This window comes from Apodemus sylvaticus, chromosome 1, assembly GCF_947179515.1.
Source record: "Apodemus sylvaticus chromosome 1, mApoSyl1.1, whole genome shotgun sequence".
NCBI lineage: Eukaryota > Metazoa > Chordata > Mammalia > Rodentia > Muridae > Apodemus > Apodemus sylvaticus.
The window spans coordinates 105900561-105928548 of NC_067472.1; the positions used below are offsets into that span (position 1 = coordinate 105900561).

Consider the following 27988-nt stretch of genomic DNA (forward strand, 5'->3'; position numbering starts at 1 on the left):
TAAGAGCTACCCCTGGCTCTAATGAGAAGCAGCTGTGAGGAGTTGGGCCCCTCTGTACCCCTTCTGAATCTACTTCTACCCATGTAAATTCAGGACAAAGGCATCTGCCAGAAGGGTCCCTGGAAACAGGATGTAAATCAACAGGCTGAGGGGAGGGTAATGCAACTTCTTTATTAATACATAATAACAACACCAATAAAACTTATATCTGCAACTGTTTAGGTCCTTGCTATAATGTCTTGGTCGCTTTGTCTGGGCTGGCTGTAACTTTCAGCTCTGGAGTCTGGGCTAGGAAGACGGTCCAGTAACCTGCATGGAGGGAGGGAGAGGAGACAAGGGGTCTGTGTGGCCACATATTTCACAAGCATGTGTGCAACAGCGCTGGGGACTGGGCCTTTTAATGCTTGGGTCAGGAGAGACTGTTTGGGCCGGGGTTTGGGACCCACTGGTGGAAGCTGAAGTCCCTGTCTTACAGTTGTATGAGACTTAGCCTTCAGACACCAGGTATTTAGGGCTTGGGTTCCCTTCCTTCTGTAGGCACTGCTTCATCTGTCACCTCACCTGCCATCCCCACAAAAACATCCATTCATGGAGTAACGCAGAATGAATTAGAGGGTCTAGGAAAGTGGTTAGGAAGGTCTCACTGGGAACGGGCAGTCTAGAGCAGTGGGTTTCACCCTTCCTACTGCTGTGACCCTTTCATACAGTTCCTCATGTTGTGTGACCCCCAACTACAAAATGATTCTGTCGCTACTTCATAACGGTAATTTTGCTCCTGCTAATTGTAATGTAATAACTGACACATGACCCCTTTGGGGTCATGACCCACAGGTAGGGAACTGCTGGTCTAGAGACAGGAAGCTCCAGGGCTTGAGAACTCAGACCTGAGCCTTCCGAGCCAAGTCAAGGCCAGCTGCTCAGCCTCACCTCTCGCTCTCTGCCTCAGGGATTGAGAAATCTCTGGCCCAGACGCCCATTGGATTCCTGTGCCGGGAACTGACGTCTGCAGCTGACAGCCCCCCTCTCCTCCCCCCCCCAGCAGCCTGGGAACCCCCCCAAGAGGGCCTGTTTTGTCTCTCTCCCCTCCCTCCCTGCCCTTATTAGGAACCCAGCCCAAGGTCCACCTTCATGGGTGCCGGTGAGCAGCCGGAAGTTCTGAGCCTCTTTCTGGAACTCTTGCTTCCTGACCCTCTTGATCTGAACCAAGTGGTAGATTCCTGCAGGAAGACACAGCGTGCGTTATGGAGGTAGGATGGAGTGCCACTTACAACTCACCCGGCCACCTCCCTTCCTGCCCCCAATGTGAGGAGGAATAAATGTGTAGGGTTCCAGTTGGTTCTCCTACCCCATCGCCCTTCCTCAATCAGTACACCAAAGCCCCGTCCCCTCGTAAACCATAATCCCAATGGTGACCATCTGAAACGCTCTGGATTCTCGGACCACCTGTCACCTCCACAGGAAGCAAAACCTGTCCCTTTAGCCTCCTTCCTCTGATGCTGCTCCTGCCATCAGCAACACCTTCATATTTGCCCACGTGTAGGGAAGGAGGGAGGGAAGAAAGGAGGGAGGGGAAGAGGGAGGGAGGGATGGAGGGAAGGAGGGAGGGAAGAAAGGAGGGAGGGAAGAGGGAGGGAAGGAGGGAGGGAAGAAAGGAGAGAGGGAGGAAAGGAGGGGATCCTCATATCTGCCCTCGTGGAGGGAAGGAGGGAAGGAGGGAGGGAGGGAAAAGGGAGGGAGGAAAAGAAGGAGGGAGAGATAAAAGGGAAACTAAGTAAGAGAAGGCTGACCCATGTAGACCATTCAAACTTTTCTGTAGCATATAACATACAGTAAAATCTAGAGCCGTGTTTATTCAGACATCACAGAACAGGAACTATCGTGTCTTGAGTATGGCCCATCCCTAGCTAATACTTGAGGTCCCAGAAGGAAACCAAGCCTTTATAAATGCTGGTCCTTCTGCTCTTGCTTTCTGTGGACAGCAAGTGAGTGACCCACCCACTCAACCTTAGTGTGAAAGTGACCACAGCCTCCTCTCCACAGGACTAGGTTCTCTTTATCATTTTACCCTCCTTCTTTTTGAACATGTGTGTGTGTGTGTGTGTTCACATATGTGCATGTGACTATGGAAGAAAGAGGACAGACAACCTTGGGAACCATCCTCACTAAGGTGGCCCCTTTCCTCTGGGACAGCGTCTTCTGCCGGCCTTGAGCTCACCAGGCAGGCTCGTCTGCCTGGGATGCTCCTGTGTCCTCTTCCCTAGTGCTGTGGTTGCAAGCGTGTGCCATGGTACCCCGGGTTTTTACACGTCTTCGGGGGGCTGAACTCAGGTTCCCAGGCTTTGAGGCAAGTGCTTTACCACCTGAGCCATCATCCTAGACCAGTCATATCCATTCCTGTGGTGCTGTCATCATGACTTTGTCATAATTCTCTTCCAGACTTATAACTCTGGACATCTTAACTTCTTGAGTTCAGCGCATGAAACACGTATGATAAATGATTCCCTGGAGAGAAGGGTGGGAGGGTGGATATATGCTTGCATGTATGTATGTATGTATGAATATACATATGTATATGTGTGTGTATTAATGGGTGGATGGATGTGGTTAGATGGACAAATGGGTAGATGGATATAGATGGGTGTGTTGATAAATTGATAGGTAGATAGATGGATGGGTGGAAAGATGGGTGTAAGGGTAGATGGATGGACAAATTTAGGATTGGCTGGCTGACTGGCTGGGTGGGTGGGTGGGTAGATGAAAGGATAAATATATATGCACCAAGTCTAGCGAGGCCCCAGAAGGAATGAGGTATTAGTTGAATCCTCTGGTATTTTCACTGTGTGGAGAGCTACCCTTGGCGCTGTGGCACTGAGGCCCTAAGCACATGCCCTGTGAGGTGGCACTAGCTGTCACCTGCAGCAGCCTCTAGCCAGACAGAGCAGATAGATGTATCCCGCAAGACCTCAGCTAGGCCAGCACCACCTTGGGAAACACCAAGAACCAGACCTGTATCAGGGTGAGGCCCAGAGGGGACAGAAAACATGAATGCTAGGGCTGAGTTTCAGGGAGGATGATTTTGGCCTGGGGGTCTTGAATGTGCCCCTTGCCCTTTTGAAAGGCTGTGTCGAGTCTGAGCGCAGCTAGGCCCTGTGACCCCCTAGGCAGAGCTGGCGCTGGTGACTGAGTTCCAGGCACTAGGCCAGTCCAGCTCACAGTGAAGCCAAACTTCTCCGGACCAAGCTGTTCCGGGCTGAGAGGGAGGCACCTGCACGGGGCTAGGGCAGGGGCCAGGGACCATCAGGAGCCGAGAGAAACTCCAGAATCTCACAGGCTCTCAACCCTGAGCTCATTGTGCTCAGATGCTGCTGGTGCTCTGGACTGGTCTCACGTGGAGTGGCCTGGCTAGAGCAGGCTCAGCGCTCACCCCTCTGAGGGAGGAAACTGCACGTGGTAGCTTTGATGATGAGTCCAGAAAGCGTTAGTCTGGGGCAGGGAAGGAGCCACTGCACATTTAGGTGACTTGAGGGCAGCAGCTGGGGAGCACCAGCTGGGGAGCACATCAGGGACAGGACAGTAGGAACTGTCGTGGCAGAGGTGAAGGTCCCCCTAGTTTCTTTTATACTGGCTCTAGTGATGATGAGCTGGAAAACAAGTCTCCTCCTCATTCTCTGTGTGTCATCCTGGCCCTTCTAGGTCTTTCCCAGATGCCTCTCTAAGCCTTCAGGCAAGCCATGTTATCTCCTAGATGGAGCCTGCACTTCTTCGTAGCCCAAGCTGGTCTCAAATTCTCCATGTATCTGAAAATGGCCTTGAAAGTCTGGACTCACTACTGGGCTTACAAATGTGTGCCACTGTGTCTGGTCTGTTCTGTGCTTGGGATTGAACTCGGGGCCTCCTGTGCAGAGCAAGCATTCTACCTACTAAGCCTCTCAGACTAACTTTTTTTCTAAAAATAAATGGGGCCCTGAGTATACATCATGAAGTTTCTTGTGTGGATTAAATAGGGCACTTTGCACAGGGTGCCTCCTGTGTTCAGATCACAGAGCACAGGGCTGCTGTTCTGCCTGCAAAGCCCCCTGTGGCTTCTCCAAGGCCCTCCCTCCGGCTTTCCTCCCTTGCAGAGGTCCACCTTCTAGGAAGCCTTCTCTGACCAGATCAGCTCCACATAAGCACCTGCTGCACACGAGTCAGCAAGCCATGCCTTCCCAAAGACAGGGGCATACTGTTGTCCCAGCACTGCCCGGGTGTAGAGTGTGGGTGGTCTGCGAGCTGTAGCCAGCACCAGCCTGGGAGAATCAATGTGATCTAAAGGTTCAGACCGATGACAAGGGTTCCTGCTTCTGCTTCTCCTGCTCTGTGGCTCTGCACCTCCCTTTGAGGTTAAGCAAGTCCCCTCTCTTACTAAATAGAAGCCCACCTCTCTGCCATTCTAATCAGCCCGTGTGGTAGGAGGATACAGATATTTTTGCCATTGGTTAGGGATTATCCCAGAGCATCTTTGCCCAGTCCACAGAAGAGATCACTGAGGTCCAGAGAGGCTAAGTGATTGCCCAAGGTCACACAGCTAAAAACGAAAAGAGCCAAGATTTGCAGTAGCAGAGGTGAATTTGAACCTAGGTCTGCCTGGTTCCATAGCCTCTGCTTGTGGTCCAGCCTCTGCTATCACTGAGAGTAAAACTGTTCCCTCAGGCAGGGCATGCCACCAGAGTCAGGAGCCAGCAGTCCCCACGCCCTGAATCTTCTTCACTAAGGCTTTGGATCATGGCTCAATGCTTCGATCTTACCAGTAGAGTTATGATTTTAAGGTCGGCTCCTCAAAGGGTGCAGTAACCCTCCATGACCAGGAGAGGGAGCACTCAGGGGCCTTGGCGAGCTTTTCAGAGCTATCACAAGTCAGAGGAGTGGGAATGGGATCAGGGGTTCTTACTCCTGGGAGGAGGCAGAGGCATCTGCCCAGCAAAGCCTCCTTAAGCCCCCCCATGGGTGCCGAAGACTGGAAGGTTCCACAGGCTTATGAGGCTGGGAGCAGGAGCTGGCCACTCACCTTTCATCATCTTCCAGATGTACATCTCTACCTGGTCAGAGGTTTCATGCTCCAGGACAAAGCGGTGCAGGCTGTCTGCGCTGGGAGATACCAGCGTGTACACATGGAACTGGCCTGGTACCTTGGGACACCGGGTGGACATGACCTCACTGTGGTCATCATCTGCCTCATCCTCTGAAAGAGAGGGAGGAAAAGATGTTTGTGATGTGTTCAATTGACATTGGATAATCTCTAAAGGTTTAGGGCTCTAATGTTTTATGACTGCATAAAATGCAGAACATTATTTGATTTTGTGTCTGTGTTAGCCTCTGAGGCTACCACTGTCATGCGAGGAGGATCCATGTGGTCTGGTATTTGCTATGCATGGGCTTCTTGTAGCCTGGGTACCTATAAACCCCACGTCCCAAGGCTAAGTGGAAGCACCCCAGGTCCCAGAACCACCCCCCCTTGGGGGGGGCCTCTGGACAGTTTTCTCCTGCCCTCAGCATCCCTCCTACCTGGGCAGATCTTGCAGCACTTCCCAGACACTTTCTTGGGTTGACTGCAGGGATATTGGGTGGGACAGGTCACACGGTGGCAGTCCTGGTAGCCATCCATACACGTGCACAGGATGCAGGGCATGGGGCCAAAGGAGAGCACAGTAGGGTGCCACACCTCCCCATGGGAGTATGTCTTCCCATTGTGTGTGCAAGCTGGAGCATGGAGAACAGGGAGGAGAGAGGGCGGGTCAGTGTCTCGGGCCTGGCCAGAGTCTCTAACTCAAAATGAACAGTAGGCCCCCGAGTGACCACCAGCCACACTGTGTGCAAAGTGCAGACTAAGGAATAAAACCTGCACCAGCTCTGACATCCCTCCCAGGACCTAAGCGTTGCTGAAGATGGGAAGCCCTCTCCTGGCCTAAGAAATTCTTGTGGTGGGGCAAGGAGAGTGCTGGCCTGGCGATGGGCTTTTCCTGGCAGGAAAACCAAAGACAACTGTTAGCACTGGTGGTGTGAACTCTAGTAGGTCCTGTTCCCTCTCCCTGCCTTACCACAGCCCAGGACTTGAGATCCTGTAGCCCTTGGCTCTTCCTTCTCTGCCAGTCTGGGAGTCAGTCCTGCTGGGAACCCTGCTCTCTCCTCCGTAGCCACCCACGGTCACCCTGCCGAGCTGCTCTGCCTTCATTTGACAGTCTTGTCCTCAGTCCTGCCTCACGCTAACTTATTCACAAGTCTTCCCAACTGGTCTAGGAGCCCTTTGGGGCAGAGACTGGGGAAGACTCTATTTTGTCTCCTCCACTTCTCAATAAAGACATAATAGATCTCAACCTGGCCATGAACTGAAACTCAAAAAACAAAATCGAGTGCACCACTGACATCATGCACCCTAACTCCCATCTGACAGAGGAGGACACTGAGGGGCACAAGGACCAAATCAGGGAAGGAACCAGTCCTGTCCTGTCGGGTGAGGATGGGTATGTCTCACTATGTAGCTCAGGCTGTCCTTGAGCCTTGAACAGGCTGAGGAAGAGTGTCCTGTCCCCACCTTTTTTATGTTTCTCCTTCAAGATAATCTTGATAGTTGTGCCACCTATCACTATTGTCTGGAAGTGTCGAGAGAAGCCGAGAGGGGAGCTGAGGCTGGTGGGGGCTGGCGTGCTGGGGCTGCTCCTCTCCGGGCATGGATCCTGGGAACGGCTCTGCAAACAGCAAGCAGGATGTGGAGCTGTCTCAGTGGGACAGGCCACAGCTGGGCCTCAAGCCATGCTGCACTGAGAAGTGGGGGAGAGACGGAGACGAGACAGAGACAGACAGACAGACAGACAGACAGACAGACAGAGACACACACACACACACACACACACACACAGAGAGAGAGAGAGAGAGAGAGAGAGAGAGAATATGCAGGCTCCACACAGAACCTTCTGAGATATTCTCAGACTAATCAATAAAAACATCGACAAGGGTTTGCCAAGCCAGTCTCAGACCTTGGGGCTGCTGTGGGTAGGCAGAACAACATGGGATCAGGAATAGAGAAAACTTGTTGCATAGGAAAAATTAGGTGGTGAGACAACAGAATGAGCCTCCGAAGATTCCAGAAAGTTCCAGAATTCCACAGTGTAGGAAAACAAAAAACTCTCGGGTCTACTTAGAGACACAGGGTTTTTAAAGAGAGGCCTCCTTCCACAGTTGCTGGAATGGAGATCGTTTCTCCCAGGTCCTATTCTCCGTCCCCTGGCCTTTCAGACCAGATCTAGGAGGGCTGAGACAGAAAAGTGTGTGTGGGAATGTCAGCCTACAGGGCAGGAGCTCTGCGGCTCAGTTTGGGGCCTGGGCGGCTCCAGGCCACCAAAGGGAAATGACAGGGCTGGGGACAAGAAGAAGAACCTGCCAGTCCTTTCCCTAGATGTCCACGAGCCACTTACACCCTTCCTTCTACTTACACCCACTCTGCACAGCCTCTGAGGTAGCTCTTTCTCGGTCCAGAGGCAGAGCCTGCAGAATAGAAAAGCCCCAGGCCCCAGTACACAGGAAGTGCCTGTGACTCACTGGTCAAGTGGAGTTGGGGCAAGAAGGACTTGAAGGACAAATGCAACACCCAACTTGCACATGTCCAAGTTATTGAGTTGGTCAGGAAGGACTGTTCAGGGTCTGTCATTAGCCTGTGGCTGCACACTGCCTTCTAAGGACAGGTAGGAAGAGGAAATCAAAGAGCTCATGTTTATGGGCTCTCCTGAGAAATCAGCCTGGCAAAGGCAAATGCCCTGGCTGAGGAGGAGAGGTCTGGAGTCCCGCTTTGAGTGTGCCAGGCTCCTGGATCCCAGGATAAAATAACGGGAGGAATTCTCACATTGTAACAGGACACTGAGGAGATAGATAGGGCAGTTGAGCCACGGTACGGTTCATTCTTCCATCTCTTCCCTCAGGCTACAGAGAGCTGGGCAGGCCTGGTCCTCTGAGTTCCAAACAAGATTGACAGGAGCCAAGATGAAGTAGGGGAGCAGAAAGGCAGATTCCCAGCAAGGAACCTGTACCCCAGAAGTGAGGCACAGAAGCACCAGCCAAACCAGGGGCTGTTCCCCCAGGGACTTAGGCTGACCACACACACAGGCTCTGGAAAGAACAGTGTCAGGGACTCCAGAAGGGACATGAGGGCATTGGGGGCCTACACTGCCCGTGTGGCAACCTGTTCCCTTCTGGCCTATCAGCCATAGTAGAACCCATGATGATGGGGAGGAAGGGAGGGAGGGAGGGAGGCTGGAAGGCGGCCTTCCTTATGGTGGTGCTGAGACAGCTGACCCATAGTCAGAGGGATATGGGATCAGGAATAGAGTGTAATGCCTAAGAGCAGTGAGTGCTGGAGAGTCCTACAGCCTCTCTCCCTGCCATGCCTGCAGAGCCGTGTGCACACTCACCTCTGAGTGCTGTAACTGTGTCAAGTTTTCTTCAGTGGAACTCTCAGTTGTCCTGTCTGAAAACTCAAAAGGAAACCAGGTCAGCCTTGCAGCCACGGCCCTGAAGCCTCTGTCTGTACCTCTGCCCCTTCCAAAAGCCTAACGCCACATCTGTAGCCCCAGCGTACGTGTTGTCTTACACTTCCCCACACAGCCCGTCTTTGTCTTTATTGGGTTATGGCAATCACTACTAGGCTGCTTCTTCAGCTTCCCGACACTGACGTTCTGGTCACTCCCAGGAGTGCACTGTTCAGTTAGGTCAGAGCATCTTATTTAGTCTACTTAAAAGTCACCCTTCTGGGGTGCTGGCCACCGTGTAAGTGATTGCCCCAGGATCCCAGAATCCCATGCCTGCAACCAGGTTTTTCACTACACACTCCCAGAGCTCCACTCTTCAGTCCTCTTCCTCCAGGGGAATCTTGATGCCCCAGGAAACCAGCACACACACACACACACACACACACACACACACACACACAAAGAGAGGGGGGGGGAGGGAGAGAGGAAGGGGGAGGGAGAGGGGGAGGGGAAGGGGGAGGGGGAGGGAGAGGGGGAGGGGGAGGGAGAGGGGGAGGGGAAGGGGGAGGGGGAGGGAGAGGGGGAGGGGGAGGGGGAGGGGGAGGGGGAGGGGGAGGGGAAGGGGGAGAGGGAGAGGGAGGGGGAGGGGGAGAGGGAGAGGGAGAGGGAGAGAGAGAGCCTGCAGCTTCTTGAAGCCCAGCACCATTCTCTTTCCCTAGCCATTGCTTCACTATGCCGTCGGGCTTGTCTTGAATGCTCCCGTCCCAGAGACCCAGGAGAGTAGGACTGCGCACCTGTTGGAGCCCCGAGGCCAGCCTCTGTTTACTCCCCAGCTGATGTCTAGGGGAGCATTGAGGAATAAGCAGAAGTACGCCTTCCCAAACCCCAACATCCAAGGCTCCCCAAGAAGCCCTCGTTGTCTTTCCTGGTCTACTCGGACAGTCCAATTGTATACCTCGGCTTAAGCCTAGCCTGCTCTTCAGCAGCATGTGTGCTAGCCTCAGTTTACCCAGAGAATCTACCTCAGGAATCCAATCCTGTGCCCTATGCTGCCACGAGGAAGACAGGAGACACCAGGCCTCAGCCCATGCTCACCCCTCCTGGGGCAGCACCCTGTCACTATAGGCTCTGCAGCAGCACGCCCTCTGATTCCAGGACCCTCAGCTTTACCACAGGCCCCTCCCCTCGCTGCCTGCTGCTCCCAGCGCTGCCTGTGACCCACACTATAGGAGTAACCTGCATTAATGAGGGTGATTGATGTGAGCCTTGGCCAATGGGAGTTGACAGGTTGGAGACTAAACTTTTCCTGGTATTGCAGTGACAGAAATGGCCCAGCACAACATCAGCCATGGGTCCTGCTTTCTGGGATATCCATGCCAAGTTTCCACCTCCCGGTGGGAAGGAAGGGTCTGCTATATGCTGGCTGTCCCTAGGCTCTTCCTGGCAGTTCATAAGGGGGGCACCATGGGGCCCTGGAAGCCTTTGGGACCACTCAGAGTTGTAATTACATTCTATTGCTGTGATAAAACATCCTCACTAAAAACAATTTAGGGAAGGAAAGGATTTATTTCAGCTCACAAGTCATAGTCCCTCATTGAGAGAAGTCAATATAGAACTCAAGTGGGAACTTGAAGTAGAAACCATGGGAGATACTGCTTGCTGGCTTGCTTGATTTAGGGAGGCCAGGTCCACTGCCTAGGGAATGGTGCTGCCCAAAGTGGGCTGGCCATCCTACATGAATGAACAATCAAGACAATTCCCCAAAGATAAGCCCACAAGCCAGTCTGATCTGGGCAATTCCTCAGTTAAGGCTTTCCTCTCAATGACTCTAGGCTCTGTCAAGTTGACAAAGTTCACTACGACACTCACCTTTGCAGGTTTGACAGCAGGAATCAGGCAGAGGGAGTGTGGTGGGGCAGCTGGGTTCAGGGCAGGTCATGAGACCGCAGTAAGTGTGGCCCTCCTGAAAGACAGAACCCACCAGATTGGAAATGAGCTCTGCTGATGATCAGCCTTGGGGGTCCAGAAGAGCCTCTTTCCCTGGGAACAAATAGCCTTGAGATCTCCCCTGACTTGGAGGATGGAGGGAGTGGCTTGTGGTTCTTGCACAGGGCAAGTTGGTTGGGGTAAGGGGTCCCCTTGACCTCCTATTCCCATTCTAAGCTCTGAAATGAATTTCACCTCCAATATTCCCTCAGCTTCAACAGCAACTTGTAAGATGGGCTTGGAGATAAGGGAAGTCCTGAGGATGAAGGGGGAACTGTGACAGTCATAGAGACAGTCAGGGTAGAAGGGACCAGAGCTCAGGCGTCAGGTTTTTTCCCTACAGAAATCTCTATCTTTCTCCTGGGTCTGCATCAGGGGCCCAGAATGAGAAGGGGCTGCGTGGGTGGCTCCTAGGCTTATATTTGTCTTACTGGAAGCCACTGGCTGCCAACTTCAAGGCCCTCTCTGAAAGCTGAGACTATCGGATGCAGGGCCCTCCAGGAGGCAGGAGATTGGCACCTTTGGAGAAGACTTCTCTCCTGAGTTTCACCTCTGTGAAAAGCAGGGAGCACAATCAGCTCTGAGTGAGGCCGGGAAACTCAGCTGTAAGGCCCATGGCAGCTCCAGGTCCTCTCCTTGTTCCTTCCCATGAGTCTAAGGTATAAGGTTCCCACCTCCAGGGAGGTCTGGAACCCAAGCCAGGGCCATAAACAAGGACGAGCCAGAGATCCAGGCTAGTGGGCGGCTGCTCGGCAGAGCCCCTGCCTCTTGCCCTAGTCTAGCATTGCTCTGCTAGATCCACCTTTGTGGATGTCTTTGGTCAATGGCCTTAGGGGAAAGACCTCACCCTGTTCAGGTAAGCAAATGGAACTCAGAGCGGTTAAGTAGCTCACCATAGCTACAGAACCAAAATCCCAGCCCAGACCGCCATGACTCCTGAAGTCTGTTCTTTTCCCTGAAGAGTGCTGCCTTCCATGGAGGGGAATACTTGCATTAAGACCAGGCTGTGGCAAGGTGCACAGTGGTGGACGGCGAGGATATTCTAATGGCGCCTTTGCCCATCCTTTCTGGATCTCTGACTTTCCTTTTTATCATCTCATCCAGAGAGGTTTGGCAATAGGGAGTAAAGAGATAGGAAAGCTAAGGCTGAGGGTAAGAGGGACAGCTGAGAGACTGTGACGGGAAGAGAGCGACAGGGAGGGAGACTTCCTGAGTCGTGCCTGTTTTGCTGTCTCTCACTCACACTCACTCTCACTCACTTAGGGACTCAGGTCTGTCACTCACACTCACTCTCACTCACTTAGGGACTCAGGTCTGTCAAGCCTGCTGTCCCTAAGCCTTACTCTGACCACGGGCACAAGGAGTGAGTCTAAGTACTTCAGACTAAACCCCATCTGCTACTGTCAGACCCTTCCTGAGGACTGACAACCAACTGGTATTCCTTTCCATCCATTCATCCATCCATCCATCCATTTATTCTGAAGGAACCACTGGCATTCTCTGCATGTCAGGCCCTGAGCACGAACAAGAGAAGACACAGAAACACCGACATGGGTACATTCCGTGCCCTCAAAGAAGCAGTGTGCATGGGGGGAGGAGAGATGAGCTACTCTTGTTATCTGGGGACCCAGTGAGAAAACCTGGAGAAAGGTCACCTCACCGAGCTAGAGGTGGGTCATGGTGGATCCTGGGTGTTGGCTTCCTCCAGCCTCTCTTATCCTCAGTGCCCCACCCCCACCCTCTTGTACGATAGACTCTGGCTTGGGCCACAGGGACTGTAGAGGGTCTTACAATACAGCTACACAGGACACACTGGTTGGACAGGCGGGCAGGAAACAGCTCCTGGGCACTGAAGATCTCTCCGTGTTGGTATGTGGTCTCATTGAGCTGGCAGGACTTTAGGGGAACCCGGAGGCCAGAGGGGACATGAGGATCTGTAGGTGGAAGAGCAGGGTAAAGGAGAAAATGAAAGTCCCGTGGATTTACGATTTTTGCCAGAAGCAGAGAGCCCATTTTTCATTTTTCTGTAAAATTTGTCTCTGTCTCTGTCTCTCTCCTTAACATTTAAACTAAGGTCTGACTTTGACATTTCCTATATAAACTAGCCAAGAGGACTCACTGATACCTACCCGCCTCTTCCCACTGCAGCCTGGCCACCCCTCGGGGTCTGAGGCCCATGAGTGTTCATGGGACACTCTCTCTGTGTCAGGCTTGGCCCTGTCACAGACAGGGTCACAACCTAAGAGGTAGAGAGATGAGCGGTGGCAAAGACACCATGCACTCACAGGGGGCACTCAGGGCGGGGGAGGGCCAGGGGGTTGTGGGGGAAGCCAGCCCCGAGTCATGAGTCACTCACCTTTGCTCCTCTCCCCCCATTCTGGATAGCAGAGGGACTGCGGCCCAGATGTGAAGTCAGCAGGCCAAGACAGTTCCCACCTCCTTCAGCCAATTTCTCTGTTTCCTTCCTTGCTTCCTTCCTCCGTCCCTCCTCCCTCCTTCCCTCTCTGTCTCTCTCTTTCTAAACTTTAAATTTTTTTATTACACGGGGGAAGGGGTCTGTGGTATGTGGGCAGATGCCAAAAGACAATCCTCTGGGTCACTTTTTCCTCCTACCATAAGGGTCCCAGAGATTGTCATCCTGATGGTAAGTTCCCCTCCCTGCTGATTGTCATCCTGATGGTAAGTTCCCCTCCCTGCTGAGGCATCTTCCCACCCAACATCTACTCCCCCTGCCCCTTTCTCCTGTTATGTGTATCAGTTTTTGGAGCCAGAAGTTCGCTGCTGCCTTAGCCTCCTTTGGGGTCCAGAATGTGTCCACTGCGCGGCTGCTTGTCCCCATCTATCTAATGGATGGGACTACTCTTCTCCTTCTGGCGGCTTCTCTCAGCCGGAGGGGTAAAGCAGGAGTAAGATGGTCAGCCGGGAGCTCAGTGCCAGGGGAGGAAGAAGGCTACATACCCACGCACCGGGGACAGCACTGCTGTGGCTCCATCACAGGCTGTGGGCAGTGGAGGGGTGGGCATCGGAGGCGGTAACAATTCACATGGCCATTCTGGAAAGAGATACAGGGTCGGGCCTCACTCCAAAGAACCATTGCCTCCCATCTGCAGGGGTCTGCTTCCTGGACCTCCACTTCAACTGCAGAATCCTACTTTGTCTTACGCCTATGTGGATTTCTGAGCTCGAGGCCAGCCTGGTCTACAGAGTGAGTTCCAGGACAGCCAGGGCTACAGAGAAACCCTGTCTCAAAAAATCAAAAACAAAACCAAAACAAACACAAACAAACAAACAAACAAACAAAAAAACCCCAAAGAACCCTAACAACCCAGGTGAGCCTCGTCCCTACCCGGCCCACTAAGCTGATCTCACTTGGCCCACTCATCTGTACCCTCAGCCATGGAGGGCAGACCTGGTGTAGGTTTGCTCAGATCTCGTGGCCCCTTTGTGGGTATGAGAAATGGAAGTAAAAGCTCTGAGCTATCTTGGCAATGATCTTGGTTCTCTGCCCAGGCTATTTTTAACTCTATGACTCTTTTCTTATAGTACTGATCCCGAGCCTCTTGTTCCAAGGAGGGCTGTAATACAAGAGAACAGGGACCAGGATGTGACTAAAAAAATCTGGTGTGGAAAAGACTTGGAGCTTTAGCATCCTCCTCCCCAAGTCTACCAGGTTCTGTGGAACCCTGGTCCTGTGGTATCTCTGGGGTTGGCACCAGAGAAAAGGGGAGCTCAAGTTCTTTCATATCCTAGAGTCCAGCAGTGAGAGAGACTCAGGCAAGGGAGCACACATAGCAGGAGATGAACTGAAGCAATGAGAGAGACGTCCCAGATGCTTCCAGAGCTTTCCTAGAGCCCCAGGGCATCCCTCAGCCCTTCCTCCCCGCCCCTTGCTCTCGCCCCTGGGCCAGACCCATTGTGTTGTACCTTTACATCTGTCTCCCCCATTCAAGCATGAACTCCAAAGCAAAGGTTGGCACAGGGCCCCTGACTCCAAGCAAGCAAACAACCACTAAAATCTAAAAGTGTGAGGGTGGTGGGGGAAGAGAGAGCCGGAGTCAGACATGGAGGCTTTCGAGTGAATGGAGCCAGCACTGTTTAAACCCTAACACTAATCAAGCTGGCTGCAGCCCTCTTGCATGTGGGTCTCTTATTGCTGTCTTCCCAGCAGAGGTTGTAGATGAGACTTCTCCCAGAAGCAGCCTCTTGTACCAAGGAAGACCCTAGAGTGTCTGAATCCCTCTGCAGTCCCTGCTTCCCAAGGTGGCTGAAGAGAGTGCCAAGGACTGGTCGGTGGGAAGAGGTGTGCTCAGAGCCACAGACATGGTTCGTGCTTCCACAGTGACCTTCCACGTGAGGTCCCACGCCTGTGGAGCTGTCAATCTTAAGAGGGCAAATGGAGGCCCTTGGAGAAGCAAGATAGACTGTGAGGGATGTGTGACCTAAAGATCTAGAACCTTTCTCTTGGCTCTTGCTGAAGTGGATCAGAAGAAGGCAGCTTGGGGGTAACAGGCATGTGGCAGGTTGTCTGTGGCCAGAGGGAAGGAACTTCATTGTTAAAATCAGAGCCATCATTTTTGGAGTGTGTAAAGATAGATGACCTCACTTCCTGTCCCTAACACTAGCAAAGACTGTCCAGGAGGCTGCCTGAGGTCACACAGTAGCTAAACACCATGACACAGCAGCTAAACCTCGTGACCAGGGGCCATGCCTTTATGGGATGCTGAGACAGTTTCGGTGCTTATGCTGAGCAGAGGCAGACATCCAGGAGTGACAGTCCTTCGTTCTTGGGAGCCTACACCCTAGTAGCTGGAGATGACAGGGCAGTTAGAAGCAGGAACAAGCCAACTTCAGGTGTTGTGTTTATGGCCATGACCAAACCAGGTGATGTGATTAGAAGACACATTTGGAGAGTGCCAGGGAAGCCCTCCCAAGGAGGTGACAGTCACATTATGAACCCGGAAGGGAAAAACTGTCATTCATGACATGAGAGAAGATGATTTCAATGGAGGGAATAGGTAAGAATGTTTTAAACCTTGGAGGTTCAGACACCAGGCCAGTGTGGCTGCATTGAGGGCATGGAGGTGGGGGAGGTTGGGTCATGCAGAACTGCCAGTGGGCTGGGCTAGAAGAGAGCTTGCCCAGCACACATGAAGCCCTGGGTTCAACCTCTAGCACTGCAGAAAGATGGCACAGTGGCCCATGCCCATGACCCCAGCACTGCTGAGGTATAGGCAGAGGATCATCCTCAGATGCATTTGAGGTTAGCCTAGGTCACATGAGACCTCATCCACAAAGGGGGCAGGGGCTACTGGATGGTTTTAGAGACACCATAGGTCTGTGTTTAGGGAAGATCATTCTAGCTGCTTTGTAGAGAATGGGTTTTGAGAGGGACAGCAGAGAGACCTGTTGGCGGGCCCATGCGGCAGATACGAGATAAAGGCCACTTCCATGGTGTAGACGGGCCATGGTGGAGAGAGGCGAGGTGCTCAGGCTGAGCTTTGGGATATGGGCAGCAGGCCTTTGGGCTGAGGAAGAGAACCTGCGCGTGTGAACTCGGGAAGGGGACATGATCACAAAGCTTGGCCTTTGTCAACTGGACCATGTGACGGGTCTGGAATTGTCTGTTGTGGTTTCCTTTCTGCTTTCTGGCTATATTTCATAAAGCTTTTTAAAAATGGTTTATTGGCTTCAGATGTGCTAAGGATAAAAAAAAAGAAGAAAAAGGCAGCTGGAGCCTTGGAGGAGGGAGTTGCATCGCTGTTTGTGTCTGAGTTCTACCTAAAGCTAACATTATGGGGACAGTGGGGAGAAGGGGAAGACCCTGGAAGGGGCGGGCCCAGTGGAGGTGAGGACTGCGGCATTTGCTCCCCCTCAGGTCTCCTCAGAGGCTCTTCTCTGCCCTTGGAGGGTCTCGCTTAACCACAGAGGCTCTTAGAAATTCTGCCTCTTCCATCTCTTGATTTGAGTAAAAGAGGGTGCAGAGGGCCTGAGTCCAGAAGCCCCCAGTATCACCCAGAAAGTGAGTCCAAGACCTCCCAGCAGGGACCTGTCATCTGGGTGTCCCCTCTGGCCTGCTCCTGTTCTCCCATTCTCACACTTCCTTGGAGAATTCTGGGTTGCACGGGTCTCCTTTATCCTACCCAACTGATTGTGCAAGGCCCCAGGAAAGAGTTGGGATGGTGATAATGTGGGTGTTGAATGACCTGGAAGGTGCATATGTTAAAGGTCCCAGGGCGAAGCGGTGGAGGCTCTGTGACCCCTCAGGAGATGGGATTTTTGTCCATAGGTCACTGGGGTTGTGCCCATAAAGAGGACAGTGGGCCTTGGGCTTCTTCCTCGTTCTTTGGCTTCCTGGCCATGGAGTAAGCAGTGAGACCAAGTGACCTTAATTAGCTAGACCGTCTAAAACTGTGAGGTGGCAAGCCTTTCCTGTTTATGTTTATACGTTTATGTTTTGTGGTGGTAAAGGAAAGCTGACTGGTACAGCTGGGGTAGCAGGAGGTAGAGGGAAAGCAAAGGCACGGGCTCTGCCCATTTGGCTCCGCCTTTGGCTAGGTGTGAGCCGTGTTCTTGGGGGCCCCATCCAGAAGGTGCACATAACTGTGAACGGTAATTAGGAGAAAGAGACACAGATGTCTGTGCCGGAAGAGCTACTTCTAGGCAGAGGTCATTTACTGCTTCAGGCAAAGCCTTGGGGAACGGATATTTGAATCAGCTGAGTTGGAGGAATGTCTGTGGAGGAAGGGTGAGGAGAAGGCTGGAGGGAACTCCTGGCACGGAGTGTGAAGTCACAGAAGCTAGGCTGCGTGGGGACAGACAGCAAGGCCGGCACCTACACAAACCAGACTGGAGACCAGATCCTCAACCCACCGCTGTCTTCCAGACATACCTGATATAGGCGGTATATCAGCCAGACGGACCTACCTCAGAGCAGGTGCAGCGCACACAGTATATCGTGCCTTGTGGTTCCAAGTACGGGTGCCAGCTCTGGCCAGGGGTGTATATCTTTTCACCAAAAAGGCAGACTTTGCCCGGGCCTGGCAAGCCAATGAGAGATGTTAGTCTCAAGAGGTTCCTACTCAAAGCCCCGCCTCCTCGCTGTTCCCAGAATATCTGAGTTTGCATCTCAGCTGGACCACACGCTTGCTATGAGGCATGTTCCTGGCAGTTTACAGGGCTGTGTGGGGATCAAACAATGAAATGCTTTCAAACCAACATCCTATGATACAAATGGTAGTTCTTCCACGTGGGTGGATGATACGAGGTCCAGAAAGGGCAATTTGCATGCTAAGGCCACACCGAGTAGGGAAAAAGTCCGGGTCTCCTCACCTTCACTCTGACACGCACACAGCACACACACACACACACACACACACACACACACACACACACGACACACGCACGGCACACACACACACGTACACACGCACACACACGCACACATGGCACACACATACACACACACACACACCAGCAAGATCTATAAGTGACACTCACATTCTCTCCCAACCTTGAGAGACACACACACACACACCATACACACACCCTACACACAGCACACACATGGCACACACACACACAGCACACACACACATACACCAGCAGGATCTATAAGTGACACTTACATTCTCTCCCTACCTTCAAACACACACACACCACACACCCCCTACACACACACACTCCACACATGGCACACACGCACTCGCGCGCACACACACACCAGTAGGATCTATAAGTGACACATTCTCTCCCCACCTTGAGACACACCACACACACACACACACACACAGCACACACACATGACACACGGCACACACACACATACACGGCACACACATATACACACACACAGCACACACACACGGCACACACACATGACACACGGCATACACACACATGGCACAGACATACACACACACACACACACACACACAGCACCCGACATTCATATATCATTAAAACTGACTGGTGTGCAGACCCTCAGCACCCACCCATGTCGAATGTCCCAAAGGTGCAGTCTTCCTGGAATTTTAAGGCTGGGGAGGGGACGGCAGGGGATCCCTGGAGAAATCTGGCTAGCTGGACTACCTGAAGCCTCGCTAGATGAGCCCAATCAGCAACTGCTGGGTTCAAAGGACAGACCCTGACTCAATATAAGGTGGGGAGCAGTCCAGAAAGACACCTAATGCCAACCTCTGGCCTCCACATCCGTGCACACATGTGCCTGCACATCTGTACAAATACACATGCACACACGCAACATGAACATATCACACACCGAGAGACAAAAATCACCGTTGTTACTTCTCTGAGTTTTGATTGTCACCTTAACTGGCTTTACAGTTGTCTCTGTATCCGTTGCAGTACAGGTACGTGGATTGTTTCTCAGAATGACTGAAACACTAGCTGCGTTTGAGGTGGGTTAAACGCCTTTCCTACTCCTTGTTCGCCTAAAGCCTCGGCCTCCCATTTCAACATGGCTACCTGGGTTCACTATGCCTCTTGCCCTGTCAATTGCTTGAGCTCTTCTTTTCAGAAGGAATGGGGTGGAGGGCGCCCAGTCAGAGCTAAGCGCCTCCGTATTGAAACGGGGACAATGGAAGCTGCAGCTATTCTCTGTGCTGAGCGTTTTATATACGCTCCTTAACGGGGGCTGCTGTGTAGCTCAGCTGGTAGGGTACTTGCCTAGAAGCCACAAAAGCTTGGGCTTGGTCCTCAGCATCACATAAATCAGGCGACAGGTCACTCTAGCACTCTGAAGGCAGAGGAGGAAGATAAGAAGTTCAGGGCCATCCTCAACTACATATGGGTTTGGGGCCAACTTGGGGCACACGAGCCCCTTGCGATAAGAGTTAAGCTTTCCTAAACCCTGTGTGAGAATTATTGCTGCAATGCCTGCAAGGCGCTCCCTGAGGCAGTGGACGCTGTTAGTTGAATGCTCTGTGGTGGTTACAGCCCCAAACACAGAGCCACCTCCCCTTGGACATGGCTGAATGGCAAAGAGAGGAAAACTCTCAGAAACCTGGGCTAGGTGATTCATCCCGCGGTGCTTTGTGATGCCATGATTACAAGAAAACTCTATGAGAAAGCAAAGGCTTGCCCGCAGCTCTCCAGCCAGTAAATTGAGTTCAGAAACAGATTGGGTTCAAAGAAGAGCCCAGCACCTATGCTACCCGCTAGCCCAAACTCAGGCCTGTGGTCTCTACCTCCTCCTCTCTCTGCCCACCAGCCACCATGCTGTCCCTGGTATTTCCTTCTAGCTTGCTACTGTTCTACAATGCAGCAGTTGCCTTTGAGATCTTTCTCCTAATTGGAGCATCTTGGAAATGGTTCAGAATCAAGGTCTCTCCGGCTTTCAGGCTCACACTAAGGGCTATCCTCTCCATCCTCTAGCTAAGGAGAGCTTGTATGGGAGTTTTCATACAAAAACTGGGGTGGGCTGAAGAGCGTCCCCTGACACACACTTCCATGGTGGTAGATTCCCTAGACCATTTCTATACCTTAGGAAGTTGCTTCAAGAGGAAAACTACAGGTCTTTCTTCGGGTGGCCTCCCAGAACAAAGCTTTGATGTCATTGTTATGGTGTCATAGTCTGGGCTTTAGAGGGCCATGGAGGACTTTAGGGACACACAGGTAAGTTTTCTCCTTACCTGCTTCCCACCAGCCCACCGTGGACAGTTGGCCCCAAACAACAGGTCCTATCGCCCAGGAGCCAGCAATGCCTGGCTGGCCTGGCTTACCCGTATCAAATGAGCCGTGTTTATCTCTCAGCCTCCCCTGGCAGAGGGTGGAACACAGGCCCAGCTGGGGTGCTAGCTAGAGCCAGTCCAACTCTCCAAGGAGTGAATAATGTCTTTCTTCCTCAGTCCCCTCCCCCGACGAGGGAGGATTGATTGCAACACCGTGACCACCTTAGGTCTCAGTCAGTTGCTGAAGAAACCCTGTCCTACCTTCCTCGGGGCGGTCCTAAAGCCTTAGGCCTCTGTGCCAGTTGGCATGCCTTCCCTTCCCTGCCTGTTCAGAGTGTGAGGACAGGAGCCACTCAGTCAGGGCTCCTCCCTGCCACCAACATGCCTGGCAGAAGCTGGGCCTGTGGGGGGCCTGGCAGGAGGCCTTCGGTGGCCACATACTCCACCCTACCATGCCCTCTAAGGTGCCTGGAGCGCTCTCTTCCTTTAGGGAGGTGCGTGCCCAAGGCCATGTGAAACCAGGAGGGGAGGAGACTGCCAAACACAGCCGTCCTGGTTCCAGTGACCCTGGCAGAAGCGTGAGCTCCCGTACAAGGCTGCTCACTCCTGAAGCTGCCAACACACAGGGTGATGTCCAGAACCATCTTACCTTCTCTGAGCCTCAGTTTCCCTATTTAGAAGATGCTCAGGGGCAGGCTCTGGTCTCCAGAGGTTTTCTGCATGGTCTATGAATTTGTGATTTCAAGTTCTAAGGTTCTAGGTTTCTCAGATTCACTATTGAGAGTTGTGTGCTTGTAAAAGGCTACATTTCATACGTCGTGAAGTTTCTAATCAGCTTGCTTGATGCTGTGGTTATGAGTGGGTGGATTATGTCACAATTCTTTGAGATTCTGATGGCTACATCCATCCCAGGGTCTCTGGCCCTCCAAGGTGTATTAGGATGAAGTTCTGAGAGCCAACAGAAAAGGAGGCAGTGTGTTCCTCCCAGCTCCCTCCCTTGTCCTCTCTCTTGTGCCTCCTCTCCCGGCCCTAGCCCAGCCTTCTCTCATCCACCACCATTCTCTTCCCACTCACCTGTGTCCAGATCTAGCTGTCTGTCTATCTATCTATCTATCTATCTATCTATCTATCTATCTATCTATCTATGTATTTATGTATCTATGTATCTATCTATGTATTTATGTATCTATGTATTTATGTATCTATCTATGTATTTATGTATCTATCTATCTATCTATCTATGTATGTATGTATGTATCTATCTATCTATCTATTATCTATGTATGTATGTGTGTATGTAGCTATCATCTATCTACCTATATCTATCTATCTATCTATCTATCTATCTATCTATCTATCTATCTATCCATCCACAGCATGTCTTATTTTTAGGACCTTCTGTAGTCCCAGTGGCCAGGACTTAACTCATAGACTTACTTTTACTTGAAGCCCAGGTTGAGTAAAGCTACTTAAGTGTCCCATGCCAAGTTCCACATCTGTTCAGTGGGACTTGTAATATCAGTGTCTTGGGGTTAATCTAGAATTAAGTCAGCTTCTATACACACCATACTTAGCATCCGACACAGATTACAATATATGTTCATTTAAGTAGTGCCTAAGACCAGACTGACAAAAACCAGAACTGGGTGCTGGCTCTATACTTCCTCAACAGTCAGTCTCTCGTGGTATTTCTTTTTAGAGTTCTCAGAGCTCCTCCAGAACCTCCTAGCCATGATTATCATAATCCCCCAGAGGTCATATATCCACAGTGTCCTCGTTCATGGAGCTCCTGACCTCTAGCTTCACTCACAAGCCTGACCTGTCTCCCTTAATATCCCCAGCACCTATCTGGACCTCAGCTTGGGATGTAGGGTGTCAGGTGAGCTGAGAGTGGCTCAGAAGGTCGTGCAGAGACTGGGAAGGCAGGAGTAAGAGTGGGGGAGCCCCCGTCGGGGAAGGAGGGACGGGAGCTCACGATGACGCCTTGCAATCAAGAGGTCAAAGGCCAGCCATGGAAAGCATTAACTGGGGTTGCAAGCTCGATCAAGCCTGCATTTTAGAAGTGTCACTGTGGGCCATGGGAGTAGAAAGCTGATTGGAGGGTGAGTGGGCAAGGGGTCAGGGAAGCGCTGTGGCTGTCATCCTGGTGAGTTAATACCACAGCAAATCTAGCACTGGACCTAAAGGGAGGGAATACTAACAAGCAAAGGTACAGACTGAAGAAGCAGGTTTGTAGGCTTCCCGGGCAGGCTATAGGGCAGCCTGGGCGAGATACTGGTGGAGAGCCCAGAGGAGCAAGCAAGGAGACGATGGTACTGGCTTGAGGCTCAAAACTATCTGCAAGCCAGAGTGCAAGCACAGCAGCCTGTGCCGCGGCAACTTGAAGGCTAGCAGAGTGACCGACAGTGGCCAGAGTGGTTGCAGCTCCTGGACAGGAGCCAGAAAATGACATGCCAGCGAGCATCATTAGCACTGGTAACAGGGGAGAAACTTCCTGCTATCCACTGATCTGTGCAGCTTCTGCACCTCAAGTCTCACACCCAGTCACGGGCCCGGAGCCTGACTCGCAAAGAAGACAAACAGACGTGGAACATATGTGATGCATGCTGTGTGTGTGTGTGTCTGTGTGTGTGTGTCTGTGTGTGTGTGTCTCTGTGTTTGTGTGTGTGTCTGTGTGTGTCTGTGTGTGTGTGTGTCTCTGTCTGTGTGTCTGTTTGTCTCTGTGTTTGTGTGTGTGTGTCTGTGTGTGTGTGTCTCTTTCTGTGTGTGTGTGTGTGTGTGAGTCTCTCTATGTGTGTGTGTTTGTGTGTGTGTGTGTGTGTGAGTGAGTGAGGGGGGGAGGGAGAGCAGACACCAGGTAGGATCTTCCGAGTGTAAACCAGGAGCAGGAGGGGAGTGGCTTGACACTCATATGGAGCCACCTGCAAAAGCACAGAGACCACAGTGACCATGGCTAGGACAGAGAGGTCCCTGAGACGGGGTCAGAGGTCACAGGAAGCACCCACACCCATAGGCCACACCTGGACTCCTTACTTAAACAGACTGGACGTATTTGGAGTTAGTTTATCTGCTCTCAATTCAGGGTGGCCATATCTGCCAGACAGACCCCAGATGGTCCCTGCTTACCCCGAGACTGTCCCTGAGCTGGCTCCCAGATACGTTTTCAACCACTACTGTTTGCGGTGACCCCGTTTTGAGGCTCACCCCCTTTTGCTTGCCTCTCACTCATCATGAATGACCCAGTGGATGGATGGAGGAAGCTACCAGAAAGATAGAGGGCAGCTCCAGCAGAAGAACCAATTATGGTCTTTAATCCTGGAAACCTCTCTCCTTAACAACAACAAACACAACATTATTGCATGGGAGGAGAACAGGCCCTTTCAACAGGTATATCTCGCCACATGACATGAATTAACCTTTGACCTCCCCTTCCAGCTCTTGGCCACTGACTCCCAAACCACCTGCCAAACCAAAGAACGCAGTGTACACAGAGGCTGGAAGCCTGGGCTGCTGTGCTGAGGCACAGATGATTCCCTGATCTTTATGAGGGGATCTCAAGGGTCCCCTCCTAGAGCATCCCACAGTCTGACCCAGTGCGGGCAAGGTCAAAGGTGGGGATGATGCCTGAAGACTCCCAGTAGCAATCAGGAAAGACAACCAGGAAACAGCTTCGAGGGGCTGGAGAAGGCCATGGAAACATACCAGGCTTCAGGGAGAGGAGAGTGAGGTCTGGAATCGGAGCAAGAACTCAGGAAAGCTGAGTGAGCCGGGCTGCCCAGGAATGTGGGTGTTCAAATCCCACTTTTACCCACACAGCCGTACTTTATTTACACAGGCATATTCACTCCCCCCAGAGACGTAAGCTTTTCCCTGGGCTTTGGCTCCCCTTGAGCGTCGCCTTTTAATGGTACGAGAAATGCCTCAGTGGCTAAACTGTGTAAAAGGGATATACTTCATTGCATCTATCTCTCTTCATCTGGACAGACACTGAGGAGCATAGACGGACTTCCAAGGACAGAATCATTGAGCCAGGAAGAGCATCTCTATTACCTATCAAAGAGCAGTGTTTGCATTCTATTTTGCTCGGCTGTACACACTTAGATCCATAGAATCCTAGAAAGGTAGGAACTCAGACCATGTCCAGTCCCTTTACTTTAGAAAAAGAGAACATCAGTGAGGGAGGAGTCAGGACTTGCCAGAGATCCCAGCTCTGTCCTGCATAGGCTCCACAACCAGTCTATAGCTCTGGAGAGAATGCTTACAGAGGTGCCCGTCCAAGTGACAGGGCCAGAAGAAACTGGCTTCGATTTACAAGCAAACAAACTCGGCTGAGACCTAACGAAGAACTCCTGAATACAAGAATGAGCGACACGGCGGGGTCCTACCCAGAGCACTGCCTGATCTTTGCGCCGCATCTCCTAGGGACATCTCTCTCACATCAGTCCTCCTCTTTGGGAGTCCAAGATATTCCAGGTCCTTTCGCTGAGCCGGCGCCATGGCGGGCGGCTGAGGCAACTTGAGAGGCCAGCCCTGAACAGGTGCAACAGCTGGAGCAACTGCGCAGCTGTCTTGGGGCTTGCAGCTTGGAGCCAGTGAGTGAGGCAGAGACCTCTACTGGTGGGAGCAGGGAGGTGCAGAAGCTCGTAGCTAGAGACCCAGACACAGGGCCTTTCTTGCCTAAGGCTGAACTTCAAGCCTTCTCTTACCTGCCCTCCACCCAGTTGAGCACATCTGGACAGATGGACAGATGTGACTAAGCTGGAAAGCAGAGCAGGATTCTATATTGGTAAGCATCTCATGACACATTTCCCTTACATCTGTCGCTCAGGCACTTTTTTGCTCGGATTGAAGTCACGGACATCTTGATCTTAGAGACAGTCAATGCTACCGTGGTCCTCAAACATCACCTGTTTAAGGACAAGCATCTGACCTTATAGGTGGCAAACAGAGGGAGATCTGGGGTTACATTCTGAATCAGGGAAAGAACAAGTGCTGGGACCCTGACATTCCAATGGTGCGTTCGCCTTTGGAACCGCATCATCTGGTAGGAACTGCCTTCTTGCCCAGGCCTGCTGCTGGGGTCTGAGATTCTATCACCTGAGACCTGAAGCTCCAACTCCCATAAGACACAAACCCTGGAGGATTGACCCTCTCTTGAAGTAGCATGAGATAAACGGGGAGAAGAGAACCCTGACGCTTGCTAGACAGTTCTTAAGGACACAGTGCAGCGAGGAGCAAGCACTAGAGGAGGCCCTGGAGATGAAGAGGAGAATGGGGCCACTTCTGCGTCACAGAGGGAATTCATGACCAGGGTGAACCCCACAGATGTGACTCCCCTGGTATTGGGATCAGCACCGGCGGGAAATGAGGACAGAGCCTCCAGCCTCAGGTGGAATTGGGGGTCAGTCAGTGTCTGACAGTTAGGGTTCAGTATGGCTTACCTTTGACATAGTATGGATCTGCAGGTGGAAGTAGAGCCAAAGAGAATAAATAACCTTTGCTGAGCAACCTTGGACTTCAACTAAGGAGGATGCCAAACCCCTGCTCACTGGCCCCTAGACATACGCCAGGGTATGCCTTGGACCTAAGAACACCCATCTGTTGGCACCATTTGTAAAAGCACTTTAGATGTCACCAGGAACCTTCTTACACACCACAGGCTTGAGATCTCTCTTACCCCAAGACAAGACTTCGTGTAAGACCTTAAAATAGGACACTGGCAGGAGACTTGCAAAATTCTCAACACCAATCATCATTAGGCTCAGAGATACAGGATGTGTCCCAATTCCCACAGCCAACAAATGACAGACCCTACATTAGGATCTAGGTCTCTGTTTCTTTCTTTGTGGTCTTGTAGGAGACCCTCCTTCAGATTAACTGTGACAGTAGGTTATCCGATGGGTAGACACGGTGAACTTCCAGCGTTGACAACATCAGGATCTTAATGCGCCTCCCAGAATGCCAGTTCTCCTCACCTTAGTGACGGTCATTTTCTTGAGTGGCTGGAGCTCTGTGTTTATGGGGGAGATAGCCTACTCCAGAATCTGGTGACAGATACAGACTGGAAGGCCTTCCGAGGCACAGAGGAGGGGAAGCCAAAAAGGGAGCAGGTCCCCAGGCAGAATTTTCTGGAAGAGGTGTCTGAGTCATTGAAGGTCTAGTGGCCATGGGGGGAGGGGCAGAGAAGCGGGCTTTGAGCACCTCTAAGCCTTCCTCAGAGTGGGTCACCCAGGGCAATGATATTGGGAAGGACGTGGCAGGGCCAGGGCCAAGTCCAGGGCAGGCATGACAGTGCTTTGAGACTAAATCTCTTCCAGTAGATAGCAGGCAGGCTAGGAGGAAGCTCTCAGGGTTTAAGGAAGGAGAGGGGCTATTTACTGAATATTTGACATTTTGCTAGGCATTCGAAAACATCACTTCCTTTAGTCCTTCCCCACACCCTCAGACCTCGGTTAGTAGCTCTCTGTTGCTGAGGAAGAACCGAGTCTCACAGAAGTTTGAAAAGTGACACAGGTGTAAGAGGCCGAGTCAGGACCTCCACCCAATTCTGAGCTCTCTCTGTTGTCCGCTTATGAGGATGCCCGTGATTGTCTCGCCACTCCCAGGCTAGGGAGCGTCAGATAGACACGCAACATTTCCATCCCCAGAAGAACCAGGACAGAATCTATCCTCACTAGATCCAGGAAGCCATGAGCCAGACAGAAGCAGAGCTGGCAGGTGGAGACAAGCTGTGAGAACGGAAGGTTGCCCCCTGGGAGGTGGGTACCTGGGCTCTTCAAGCTTGGAAGAGCAGCTGTGGCCTGGAGCAAATGACTGTCCTCCTTGGCCTCTGTTTATCAGGGGGCTTCAGAAGGGGTCACCAGCTTAAAGGGCCCAGTTAGGAAACGGGCTGTGGTCCTACATGAGCTACTGTTGGAAGTGCGAACTCTGGGGGCTGGGCAGCTGGTGTACTTTGACGCAGCCACCTAGTAACCTCCCTATACGAGCTGCTCTGCCTGATCCCTGCCATTTAATCCTCATAACAGTTTTAAGAGGCTCATATTTTATAGATTAGAAAAGAGACAGTGAGGTGCCCTCCGTGTCTGATCCACCAGCTGGCGTATGCTAGTGGGGCAGGGAAGATGAAGAACTTCGTCTTTTTTCACCGTGGCCTGATGCCCTCCAGCCTCACAGCCCACATCGGGGTGTCTTCCAGACTCTGGAAGGCAGGAATTAGACTCTTGGCTTTGGATGGCTTACCAGCTTCGGGCAACTCTCTTTGCCCTGCCAACTTTGCTCATCTGTTAAACGGAATGATGACACCTCGCCGGGGCGTTGTGAGTATCCAAAGCGACAATGGACGCTGTTTTGTTCATCTTTCTGCCCAGCTGCTCTTTCACACAGCAGCCTTTCTGCCTTTCACACTCTTTCCTGTGTCGGCACACCACACCGGGCCGCCGGGACGAGTTCCCTTTCCACAACGCACACTGCCCTGCCCAAGTGCCCTGCCCCGGCAAGCCCCCCCACCCCCCCAGAAAGGAATTTTGTCAGACCCCTTTCTCCCCCAAGACTCTCCAGCCCACACTGGTCGTGGGACAACATCCACCCCTGCGATGCAGGTGCTGCCTGGATAAAGGCGGTAAGGGTCCCCCAGGTCCTAACATCTTCCAGCAAAGTACATCCCGCTGGTTCGCATCCCTCCCCTGCCTGCCCAGACTGTGCCCGGTTTCTACTTACGGGCTCGCGCTTGGGAGTCCAACGGGAGCCAGACCATCGCGAGTCCCAGCAAAGAGGGGATGATCCTCACCCCGGGAACCATCCTTCCTTGTCCCAAGGTCA

At 52.1% G+C, this 27988-nt stretch overlaps 1 protein-coding gene across 2 annotated transcripts; it reads right to left on the reverse strand.

Moving 5' to 3' along the window:
- Positions 1–229: 229 nt before the first annotated feature.
- Positions 230–27968, reverse strand: Chrdl2 (chordin like 2). 2 transcript variants are annotated; one of them, XM_052177474.1, is made up of 11 exons: positions 27887–27968; positions 17406–17518; positions 13440–13533; positions 12273–12415; positions 10365–10458; positions 8439–8494; positions 6569–6722; positions 5542–5736; positions 5045–5218; positions 1125–1217; positions 230–309 (listed from the first exon to the last, which is right to left on the reverse strand). In XM_052177474.1, the coding sequence occupies exons 1-11, from the start codon at positions 27966–27968 to the stop codon at positions 230–232; spliced, it is 1278 nt and encodes a 425-aa protein (XP_052033434.1). The 2 variants fall into 2 exon arrangements, with proteins under 2 accessions (XP_052033434.1, XP_052033426.1); XM_052177466.1 differs by lacking the exon at positions 27887–27968 and adding an exon at positions 24483–24585.
- Positions 27969–27988: the final 20 nt, after the last annotated feature.